This window comes from Emydura macquarii, unplaced genomic scaffold (genome assembly GCF_026122565.2).
Source record: "Emydura macquarii macquarii isolate MOO-44397 ecotype Brisbane River unplaced genomic scaffold, CSIRO-AGI_Emac_v2 contig_1146, whole genome shotgun sequence".
Classification (NCBI taxonomy): Eukaryota; Metazoa; Chordata; order Testudines; family Chelidae; genus Emydura; species Emydura macquarii.
In genome coordinates this window covers 5,843,925-5,856,738 of record NW_027131283.1, presented here as the reverse complement: position 1 = coordinate 5,856,738, position 12,814 = coordinate 5,843,925, and the positions used below count along the sequence as shown (strand labels likewise).

The window sequence follows — 12,814 nt, the reverse complement described above, 5'->3', positions numbered from 1 at the left end:
AAACCACACAGTTCTTAAGACTCCTAGACCTGACAGCATCCTTGAACTTTGTTGCTCATTAGTACATAAGTCCCCTACAATGCACTCACAGTGTACTGTCGTCAGAGGAATCTAACCATCTCTGAATGCTTCATCAGCTTTGGTGACGGTAGAACAGAGACTGTCTTCAAAGGGCTATTCTGTGCTTCTCCCTCTCCTATTACGCACGCCACAGATGCCTTGAATCTGGGCTGGGGTGTGCACTGTCAGAATACATAGTTGGTGGAACCTATATTCAATATCAGTGTACTGAAGGGCAGTGCAATGTCCCTGAAGGCCTTTCATCCATCTCTTCAGCATCGTGTAGTATAATTTGTCACTGACAACACCCCAGCCACGTACTACCTCAGCAAACAGGAAGGAATTCACTCCAAGTTCCTATCAACTGAAATAAGAAAACTCTGGCCCTGAGCATCAAGCACTGAGCATCAAATACATCCATTTGCTTTAAATCTAGTGAGGGAGAAAAACAGAAGCAGACTGGCTAAATAGAAGTTATCGGGGGCAACACAAGTCCCTGAAACAAGCAATAGCCTCACCATTGTTTCATAGATGGGGCCACCTATTAATTGACCTCTTTGCATCCAGACAAACACTGAAGTGTAACCTGAATTGTCCAAAGGCTCTCAGACGAGGTCTCATGATAAATTCCTGCTGGACTGGAGCAAACCCCTCGAATGCCTCCTCTCCCATTACCTTGATACCTAGGGTCATAAGGAAAATGAAGTTGGACAAAGCCAACAACTTAATAGCATCAGTGTGGTCTTGCCAGCACTGGTACGTCTTCTGTAGGTGGCCAGGGAACTGTCATTACTGCTACCTCTGTCTCTAGATCATCTATCTCAGCAGAAAGGGAAGAGCCTAAATCCAAACTCAGACTCCTCCAGCAGCATGGAGGAAAATAGTTTACTAATTAGCATGAAATGCTTCTCTTCATAGAGAATTCAGGACATTCTTTTACATTTTAGAAAGAGCTCTACCTTGAAGTGTTACGAATAGGGCTGGTCAAAAAATTTCCATTGAAACTGTTCTTGATTGAACAAATTTTTTCCTGAAGTGTTGTTTTTCAGTTGAGAATTTTGATATTTTTATCAAAATATTTCAGTTGAAAATGCATTTCAGCCAAAACTGGGAGTTGTAGTTTGCTCCTCATGTTTCTGTTCTCCTCTAGGGGCTGCGATCTCCATCTGGACTACATCTCCCATGGTTCATCAGTCTCCTCTCTTAGTGAGAGGAAGCTGTGCACCAGGGAGTCCCTGGCCATGGTGCACTGTGGGAAGTGTAGTCCAGGTGGGGTACCAACCAATAGAAGAGGATGGGGAACATGAAGAACACACTACAACTCACATTTTCGGCTGAGATACTTGAATTTTCAGTAAAAAAAAAAATTGAAATTTTATGTGGAAAATGAAACCTTTTTAATCCAACTTCTGTTACAGAAAAGAACCCTTTTCTGGATTAGCTGTACTTGGAAATGGAAATGATTCACCATTTGGACCAATAGTAAAGACTAACTGTCTCAAGTGGAAGTCCTGTAGTTCTAGAGCAGTGATACTCAGATCTAAGTGGTTTAGGAGCCAAACTGGTGATCAGCATTACCCAAAAGAGCCACAGTAGAGTGAATTCATTGTTTCATATACTATATTATTCATATTTAAACAATATGATGGGAAATATTTATTTTGTGTGTGTGTGTGTGTGTGTGTGTGTGTGTGTGTGTGTGTGTGTGTGTGTGTGTGTGTGTGTGTGTGTGTGTACAGACATATATAATTGCTGTGAGATTATATACATAAATTAACTTAGTTCAAATTGGTAACTTAATTGGTTTATAACATGGTAAAAGCATCCTGATTGGTTAGTAACTTAGATTGGTTAATCATTGAATAACACTGTTTTAATATCTAATGCAAAGAGCCTCAGGAGACACATTGAGTCACTTGTGACTCATGAGCTGCAGTCTGAGTATCACTGTTATAGAATATCTGTTACCCCTTACCTCTCAGGGGTTCTGCCTTAGCCTCTTCTAAGGTTCATTTGGCAACCTCACCAAGGACAAACATCTTTTCTCAGCCCACAGCCTTAAGATTCCTTAAAGGTATAATGAATGTGTTTCTCCACCATCAGAGAGCGCCTTCAGTGTCTTGGTACTTAAGGTTTTTGTACCAAACTTGTGCTTTGAGTGCCTGTGTTCACAGGTGAGGTAGTATCTCCTGGATTCTGCCTCTTAGGTATCCAGGTCTCTTATCTAATTTCATAGGTCAAACCAACACTTAAGCTGTGCCTGGAAACTCATAGGCAGCAAATGGAAACTGTGTGCTGTTGGTATAAAGTGTTACATTCTGCTTTAATTTAACTGAGATCGTTTCTTCCAAAGACTTGTTTTAATGTACATGTAATATCACCAATCCTACTTTGCATTGTTTTGAATCTTTTCTGGCTTTGAGGGTTGAACCTACCTTTATTTTGGCCAGCATATATTGTTGTATAGCTGTAAAAGCTTATACTTCCCCCCTCTCTCCTAAGTCGCTGAAGACACTACTGCAGAATTCTCTGCCTTTCCAGGTGTCAGGAGCTGAAGATTAAGCTGAGAATTCAGATTCCTGTCTCCTCCTTTGTCACGCATTCTACTTTTTAGGCCATCAAACCAAACCAGTTCTGAAATATATTTCATGGGGCTTGATACCACTTTTTAAAAAGTAACTGTTGATGTAGAGACATTTACTGTACTTTCTACTAACTTGCCAACTTTTCTTTAAAATTAGTTTAACTGATGAAGAATCTCGAAAAAATTGGGAAGAATTTGGCAACCCAGATGGACCACAAGGTAACAATGATAAGTGATATAATTTTTACTGCAGCTGCTGTGCCACAACCTGTGTAGTATATCAGTCTGTTTGTCAGACTCATTTCTCAGTGGATGTAAAGTAAATGTTTTAACTTGGCTGAAGGAACTTGTCAGTTCTCAGAATGTAAAATTTTAGAAATAAGGGTTCTAGGCTAGATGGGGACCCAAGGGAGGCTTTGCTAATTTAAAATTGTTAGAACTTGGCTTTAGAGACCTCTGCAAGAGGTGTAACTGCCTTCCAATATCAGTAAGTATCTGGAGAGAATTAGCAGTAATTGACAGCATAAAGGGCATCAGGTGCAAGCAAAAAAAAGTAATGTTTAGTTGTCTTACAAACATTTAAAAAACATTTTTAGTGTCTAAGTTTCTTTATAACATGAAGATACGCTAAAGAGAAATTAGAGGTTATAATGAAGTAAACAGTTTTCTGTAAGCTTTAAATGTATGAAAGCAGGTATTCTAGTAAGTTAGACAATGTTCATTCCAAAGTTAGTTATCGAACTCCCATTGATGTCAGTGGGAGCCACGTGTTCTGACTGACAGTAGATTATGACCCTTAGTACTTAAAGGTCAGATTCTGCCACACTATTCAAGGTACTATTTATTGGAACTATTCAATCAGTATCTTAAGTACATAAGAATGGCCATACTGGTCCATTTAGCCCAGTATCCTGTCTTCTGACAGTGGCCACTGTCAGGTGCTTCAGAGGGAATGAACAGAACAGGTAATCATCAAGTGACCCATCCCATCACCCATTCCCAGCTTCTGGCAAACACCAATCCTTGCCCATCTGGCTAATAGCCATTCATGCATCTGTCCTCCATTAATTTTTGAATCCTACACTTACTCCCATAACATGAGTAGAGGTGACAGTCAGGCCCAAATAAGGTGCTCAAAGTAACATTAGAACTGGTCACACTTTGTATTGTAGCATTAAGAGTACTAAGATGACTTCCAGAACAAAAACCTTTTAATACAAATTTAAAGCTCACTAGAAATAGGAAAATGTCAGAAAACTTTCTGTTAAGATTTCCCATACTAACAACTGTCTTCCTTGCAAGTACAGGATATGTTACAATGGGGATAGATGAACAAGGTCAGCAAAACAATAAAAGAACCCCCAAATTTTACCTTATCCCACAAAAGGTGGAAGTATTGCAACTCTCTTCTGATAAGGAGCTCAGGGGACTTGAGGTGGCCTTGTGGCTAGTGCAGCCGACTTCTGGCTCCTTGCTTCTCTGTTAGGGCAGAAGAGGTTTCCGTTCCTGGACTTAAGCTGGAGATCTTTGGCTTTCCACCCACATCTGGGTCTAAGCTCTTAAGGGGGTGTGGTAGGAGGACTGGGTCCTCCCTCTCCACGGGATCCCAGCCCAGGGACCTGTGGGAAGCAGCATCAGCAGGTTGCTTGCTGCAATGAGTCTAAATTGCTTCCCTGGGTTACTTCCTGCCTACAGGTCCTTTCAGTTTGTCCTAAGTAGATCACTTTACAACCAGAGTCCAGAGGAGCAGAGCTCTGCTTTATCTGCAGGTTCTCAGAGGGGGTGGTTGTTAGAGATGGCCCTAGCTTGAGGGATTTGCCTGGTTTGTGGTCCCCTCCCATGCTCAGTCTTCTGTCTGGATTCCTGGAGGGCGATTCCTCTTTCTTGCAGCCTGTCCACCACCCTGTGCCTGAGCTTCTGAGAACCTTTTAACTCATTCCTCCAGTCTGGAGCATGCTTGGCAGGTCTGGAGGGGCAGGGCTATATGGGCCCAGTATTACCTTTTAACTCCTTCAGGTCCAGTGTTGGGTTTGTATATCCCATCACACCAGGCTCCAACAATGACATTCCATCATATATAGCGTGCTTCCAAAACCTAAAATGCCACACTTTTCACATTTCCAAGTACTTTCTATAGTCTGGAATGTGACTACCAGGGAAGCCCAGATCAGGTCTAGTTTAACACTGGTTCGTTCATTGCTGCTTCTGCAGCAGTCAGGTCTCAAAGACTCCTCTCACTAGAGAAGACTGCATCAAGCCTCCTCCAAAATGACTAGTAGATCACCAAAGACTGAAGTCTCTCCTCAGCAAAGTAGCTACATGGTGCCCTAATGATCATGCAACAAAATTTAGGTGCGAACACTCTATTTTACAATGGGGACCACAATTCAATAGAGAGACTGGTGGATTCTCTCTCCTCATTGCTGCTTCCTAGGTGATTGGCTGCAGCAGCTCTCAAAGACTCCTCTCACTAGAGAATGACTGCATCAAGCCTCTCCTTGTATCTGTGCCTCAAGTCTATTTAGGATGATAGCCCTGTGATTGGCCTCTCACCTCAGTTTCCCACTTGAGTTCACAGTAAATACAATATAACTTATCCTCAAATCCATCACAGATTTGCGCAGTGTGTTTTGGTTAACAAATCAAAAGTCCCACAACATCAATTCCATGCACACAATCTTTAAAAACCAAGCTGTATTTCACCATCCCAGTATCTTCTGCCAGGCTTGGACTCTTTCAGTTGTCCTTTGTCCTTCCACCAGGAGAGCTAACTCAATGCTTTCTGCTCAGGAGCAACCCTGCTCTTCCCACTAGGAACTCACAGCCTCTCCACTGGGCACCTCTACCAGTTCCTCTGGGACCCATCTCCCTGACAAGGAGATGCCAGTGGGTAAGCCCCTCGGCTGCTCTCTCCCTTCAGTCCTCTAGCCCTAGGATCCGGCTTGTCAGCTTAGCGGTGTCAGGCATCTCACTCTGCTGCTCCTTCCTGTGTTCAGTCCTCTAGCCTTGGTTCTGTCAGCCAGCAAATGCTTTGCTGCTCTCATGCTTCTAGCCCTCTTTCCAGAACTGCTCTTCCTTGACCAAATCAATCTGCTCTGACCCTTCTAACTCACTCTCAGGCCTCTTATAGCTTCCCAGATGCTGCCCACCCTCTTAATTGGACCAAACAGGGAGACCTGAACTGGAATAGGAGAGCTGAGCTCAGTTTCTTTTAGTGGGCCTGCCATCCTATTACAAGTTGCTACTGACTTTGTGACAGTATGGAAATGGGCATTGTGTGGGTAGATGGTGAATTTGGAGACTTAGAGCAGGGCTTGACAAATTTGTTTTGTATCTAGGAACCAGCCCAAAAATTAAGGAGCCAGACAAATTTTTCAGCTTTCAGGGTTTTATATTTTAATGACTACCAACAAAATTTCACGTTCCACCATTGAATGGTATAAATAAATATTGTACATATTAACAGGCTTAGACAAGAACTTCATGCACATTTATGTCATACAAAATAACATATTCTGATATGAAATGACAAATGAGCTTTGCACTTCCACTATTTCTCATTTGGCATCTTGTGGCCACGTACATGCCTTGTAGATTTGGAACTGAAGTACCACTGGTCCACAGCCTTTGCAGGATCAAATTTCTTCACTGATGAGCCATTCATGTTAATCATCAATAAGTCACTTAAACTTTCTTCTTTCATTGATGATCTGAATTTATTTTTCACAAGATTCATTAAGCTGAACCCTCTTTCACAACACACAATCGAGACAGGCAGAACATACACTTTTCCTAAAACTGGAAACCTTTCATTATTAGCCAGTGCTAAATCCAGAAGATCACTCAGTTTTTTCCCCTTACCAAGGACTTTGAATTCATACCACTCATTATGGAGAGCTTGTATACATTTATCATACGTGTTTGGTGGTGAAAGTTGTTTCTGGAAATGCTCAGCCAATGTTATCTCACTGACACCATAATCTTCCAGAGTGCTTTCTGTTGGCCAGGCAAAAGTATCGAAAACTGTGGTGGACCTTTTGATGTTTCGCTGATTCACAAATCGCTCTTCCAAGTACTTGACTGCATGTTGGATCAAGTTTTCTTTCTCAGATTGGACAGAAGACCTTGTAGTAGTATTCAGCCCATATAGTTGTACATATTGATACATTCCTTTCATAGATTTGTCACTAAAGACCTCTATCTTCATGTTGTCCTGGACCATGTTTAAGAAGTTATTCAAGTGATGTCATTATGTTCTTCATGAGCAATTCAACTGTGCTGAGAAAAAGTTCTTCCCTTTGAAACAAAAGGGAGAGGTTCTTAATTGTTCCAAGGTAGTCTAAGAGAAAATGAAGCATGTGAACAAATTTGAAATCAGTGAGTTTTCTCAGCAAACTTAGCAATTGCAGACACACTATTTTTTCCTGTCACGGTGCTTTCCAGGTGTACTGTGACACATTTCCAATCTTTCACAAGTGCAGAGAGCACCAACTTTGCGTAAGTATTGAAATTTCTGTGTTTTGATCTGAAGACTTTCAGCTATTTGCTGCAGTTGTTGCATTCTCTTTGGAGAATACTGATAAAATCTGTAGAGCTTCTTGAGAACTGAGTCAAGATCATCAATATACTTTCCATTTTTTACTGAATTTAACACGCTTACATTTAATCTGTGTGCAATACAGTGAACACCAATTACATGACTCAGATTCTGCCTCATTTGATGTATTAGTCCATTCTTTGCTCCAATTATGGTGGCTGCCCAATGAGTACTGATGCCAACCAGCTGACTGGAAGATAGCCAGTTCAAGAGATCATGCTTTTCCAAATTTTTTTTAATGGCATCTAAGTAGCCATCTGCAGTTGCACTATCAAGAGGTAGGATTGACAGAAACACTTCTCTCGCTCCATTGTTCTTTATATGCCTTACATATAAAATCAACTCTTCAACACCTGCTTTGTCAGTAAATCCATCTAGCATCAAACTCACATATTCAGCCTCCTGTAGTTCACAGATCAGTCCATTTCTTATTACTTTTGCAATGTGTGAGACAAATTCCTTGCATCTTTTGTTATTGTTATACTTTATCACTGAGGTCAAGCCCCAATTTACCAGTCAACTCTAATAACCCTTTGAAGTTGGAAAATGGCTTGTTGTTCTTTGCAATATAGTAAGCCACATTAAAAAGTGCTTTCATATGGTCAAACATGTGTTTATCCATTTTTTAAATGCATATAGCCAAGCGGGTAGCTTCTAGAACCAGCAGTGCATTATGTGCTTTTACACATTTCTGGTGTTGGTATGATTTATCATGTTTTTGAAATGTCTCCAATTTAAAAGGTCCTACAAAACCTTTCACTGTCTTAGAATTTCAATCTGCAATACTGGGGAAGGAAGCACATACCTCACAACTTGCTATACCTGTAGTTTGATCAAATGTAAGCCATGTAAGTTGCTTGCACCACTCTTCCTTGAATTTCCTCCATCTAGCTGTTTTGAAGCTGGCTTGTTGAAGGCCAGACTTCTGCCAACACCTTTGTTGGTTCCAATTCACTTTTACTTGCTGATGCTTCGTTCACATTAAACCGTTCAACTTCACTTTCCAATGAAGATTGTTTATCGTTTCTTTTTAATGGAACAGGAAAGAAATTCGTCAGTCGCAATTGCTTTGCGTTTTCTTGCCTACCAGCTGTTGCTGCACGTTTCCTTTTTACGGTATCCATTAATAAAAATTATCGCAAAACACAGACTAATAGTTTAAACAAGTTATGGGCGAGACACACGTGTATATACCTGTACATACCACGAGACTATAAAGCGTCATTTGTCTTGTGTCTATTATGCGTTTAATACGGATGAATGCACAAGCCAATCACTGTGCTCCTTGCTTTGTGCCATGTGCCAACAAAATGCCCACCAATCACACACTGCAATATGCATGATCGCAAATGATCGCTAAACAATCGGCATTCAGATGCTCTGCCAGAGGTGAGCAGTAATTGGAATGCGTTATCGCTAAATTGTTGCTTGATAACCTCTACCTGAAATTCTCAGTTCATATTTGTATTGTTTTGTGTCAGGGAGGAGAAAGCGTGGGTGAACTTGGCCATCGGGCAGTTTATTATTCTATCTCTAATTTCATTTTCCATTTCCCCATTTTCCTGGTTTCTGAAACTCAGATACTTGAAACTTCGCATTTTCATAATTGTTTGCCCCTCTAGTTTCAAGGATAATTCTCCAGTGTTCATTCAAGGGCTGGTGAGCCGGCTGTGGCAGCCTCTTCCCCTTCCACCCCCTCCTACCACGTGGGCCCAGCGGCAGGGTGGCCTGGCTGGAGCACTCCCCCCTCCCGGTCCCGCCACATGGACGCAGTGGCGCCCTGGCTGGAACACAGTGGCCCCTCCCCCTGAGACCCAATCCTTCCCTGGGAGAAATACTAGGCGCCAGAATTAAATTCCTAGGTGCCATGGTGACCTGGCACCTGGGGTTTGTCGAGCCCTGACTTAGAGTTTGCAGAAGACATCTGGCTTATAAATAAATCAGTTGAAGATATTCAGTGAAAGACAGATGGTCTCACAAATTCTGCCGTGCAAATAGGTCTTATCAGTAAATCGAAGATGGAAGTTATAAAAATTAATTTACCTGCTGCTGATTTTTTCTGCTTGAAAGATGAAGCCTTCAGAATCTGTTAATAATTTTTTTTATCTAAGTAGTGTGATTCAACATAGTGTGTAGTTGATGTAAAGTCCAGAATAGGTAAAGCAAGTGCTGAATTTCAAAATCTCAGTACAGTATGGAAGTCCAATGTGATTAGCAAAACCACCAAAGTTAAGATCAATAGAAGCAACATCCTAAGCATCCTCATGTATGGATCTGAGTCCTAGGTAAAAATAAGTCTACCCAGGACAAATTGAACAGCTTTCAATGCATGTGTCTATGTAGCGTATTCAAAATAAAGTGAACTGATAGAATAAGTAATGAAGAATTCCTAGAATGGGCACAACTACCTATAACAATACAGGTAGTAAAAAAGAAGAAATGGACATATTTGGGATATACTTTAAGAATGCCTGATAATAAGCTACCCAAACAAACATTTTATTGGCAACCCAAGGGCAAGAGATGGAGAGGCCAATTTAGAGGCACATTCCATATAACAATAATGACAGAAGTGGGATTATTAAATCTGAATAAGACCTGGAAAAACAAGTGCAGGAGAGTGGTGACTGGCACTGTTTGACTTCTGCCCCATGTATCTGATGGTGCAGGTTTGATGAGGATCTAATGATGTTTGTCAGTGTTTTTTTTATTTAAAAAAAAAAAAAAAAAAAAAGCTAGCACCACGTGACCAGCCAGATCACCACAGACCACTTGTGGTCGATGCACTACAGTTTGAGAACCAACATTATAATGCATGTCTGCATGAGGTGAGTTGAAGCTGGTTTGGAAACATTAAATGAAAATTTCTTATTTTGTTTAAATGCGAAGTTACAGGTGAGAACTAACAAACCTTATTGGATTTTTTTCCTGCTGCACAGCTTCTCTCATTCATGGCAAAGGGTATTGTTTCCCACTTGTGGAATTTAATGTTGTTGCTGGAGACTATAACTCAGCCCAGCAGAATTACTGCCTCTGATGGCTGAACAAATTGGTGGTTCAGTTTCTACTGACCACTTTGTTATAAAACATTTTTATTCCTTTTTCTGCAATAGCAAATTAATTTCAGCTTCTAGCTCCTCTCCTGAGCCAAAGAATCACCAAAACAGACAGACAGTAACCTGTCTTGTTTTTCCAGTACAGCACCTGTTCATCAGACCCCTTTGCCCCCCACGGTGGCAGCAAAGAAGTCCTGTAAGCATTGAGCAAAATCCAAGAGTTGTGCTATAGGCATCTTTTCCAGTTCCTCAGAGGGTGAGAGATGCCTGGCAGTCACAAACAGCAAGTACTTGCTCTGCCAGTGCATAAGGCTTGGAGTTGCGCATTCATGCTTGGCCCTTGAACCTGTCCAAAGTCTGACTGCACCATGGGAGGGCTTGACCAAGGGTATGAGGATTCCAAAGGAGAGGAGACCCCTCACAGCCTACATAGGCTAACTGGCAAACTCCAAAGCTTTTAGTCCCAGAAAAGCAAAAAGCAAAACATTTCATTGTAAGGCAGCCAAGTGCTACACATTCTCAATTATAGCCATTCATACCATTGGCAAAAAAGTAGCTGAATGTATAGAAACTTCATCCCAAACTATCAAAGCCAGCATATCAAACCATTGTTCACTACCAACACCAAAAGTATTCAACAGGAAGAGTTGTAAAAGAGGCTCTATTAGGATAATGTTAGGGGTCTGCTATAGATGCCCAGGATCAGACTTGGATGTAGACTGAGATCTCTAATATTATTAGAGAAAAATATTTTTGGGAATTGTCATAATGGGAGACTATAATTTCCCAGGCATAGATAAGAGAATAAATGCTATTAGTACTGGTTGGACCGTGGATGTGATAGATGACCATTTTCTTCATCAAATTGTCACTGAACCAAAAGGAAGTGATGAATTTTAGACTTGGTTTTGGTAAATAGTGAGGACATCCTAGAAAAGCTGGTTGTAGGAAATAACCTTGGATTGACTGATCACAAATTGATTGTTTAAATTAAATGGAAGGATAATCAAAACCAGTTAGCTGATGAACTATTTTTTACTTCAAAAGAGCAGACTTTCAGAAATTAATGGAATTAGTTAAAGAAATCAACTAGATTGAAGATTTTAAGAACTCAAATGTGGAGGAGGCTTGGAATTTCTTAAAATTGACTATAAACCTGTCTGAAATATGCATCTGAAGTAAGGGGGGAAATAATTTGTAATCACAGCTGGATGAATAACCACCTAAAAAGGCTATTAGGAGTAAGCAGAGAGCCTGTAGGGAATGGAATAAGAGGTTGATCAACAAAGAAAATGCAGATTGCTAAAAGTCAAGCTGAATTAGCTGTTGCCTATGAAATGAAAAGAGGGTTTATTTTAGTTACATAAATAAAAAGAGAATAAGGAAGAATGAGGTTGGGCCACTATGCAGGGTTGACGGGAAGGAGATTAAAGATAATCTAGGTATGGCCCAAGAACTAAATGAATAATTTTGCCTCGGCTTTTAATAAGGATGATTATATGGAATATGTGTAGAAAGACAGTATGACTGATGGAAGTGAGTGTCTAGAAATTGAAATTACTACATCAGAGGTAGAAGAAAAATATAGAGCTTGATGTGATCAAGTAAGGGGGACTGATAATTGCCATTTCAGAATACTCAAAGAACTGGCACATGAAATTGCTAATCTGGTGACAAGGATTTGTAATGAATATATCTATTGTGAATTACTATCATATGAGTGGAGAATAGCTAATGTGTTACCTATTTTTAAGAACAGGGAGGAAAAAAGTGATCCAGACAGTTTACAGGCCTGTTAGTCTGACCTCAGAAGAATGCAAGGCTTTAGAACAAATTGTGAAGGAAAGAATAATTAAATTCACTGAGATAAATGGTAAAGGGAACGTAATGGAACTTGGGTTTACTGAAGATTGAACATGAATCTAACCTGATTTCCTTCTTTGAGAAAATAACTGATCTTTTTTAGATAAGAGGAAGTGCAGTAGATTTAATGTACTTGGACTTCAGTAAAGCATTTGACATGTAACCATATAGGAATTAGTTAAATTAGGGAAGATGGGGATCAATACAAGAATTGTCAAAAGGATAAGAAATTGGCTAAAGTTGATAAGGCAATGGATTGTGCTGAAAGGTGAGTTAATGGACTGGAAGGACATTACTAGTGGAGTCCCTCAGGGTTCTGTACTGGGACCAATCTTCTTTAATATTTGTATTAATGAGTTTGGCACAAAAAGTAGAAGTGTGCTAATAACATTTGCTGATACAAAGTTGAGAGGCATCATCAATACAGAAGAGGATCGGAATATTATACAGAAGATCTTTATGACCTTAATGACTGGAGTTACAGAAATGGGATGAAATTCAGTAGCACAAAGTGCAAAGTCATGCACTTAGAGTCTAATAATAATTTTTTCCTGCGAGCTGGTGGTTCATTAGTTGGAAGCAACAGAAGATGAGAGAGATCTTGGTGTGTGGGTCGACCATGGAATGACTGAGCCACCAATGTGATGTTGCTGT

General features: G+C 40.5%; 1 protein-coding gene across 1 annotated transcript in view; it reads left to right on the top strand.

The window, feature by feature from the left end:
- SEC63 (SEC63 homolog, protein translocation regulator) overlaps positions 1-12,814 on the top strand; it is a 130,222-nt gene that overhangs the window by 50,329 nt on the left and 67,079 nt on the right. The window contains exon 5 of the mRNA XM_067546560.1: positions 2,802-2,863. Within this exon, the coding sequence (XP_067402661.1) occupies positions 2,802-2,863 (62 nt within the window). The remainder of the gene's footprint in view (positions 1-2,801; positions 2,864-12,814) is intronic.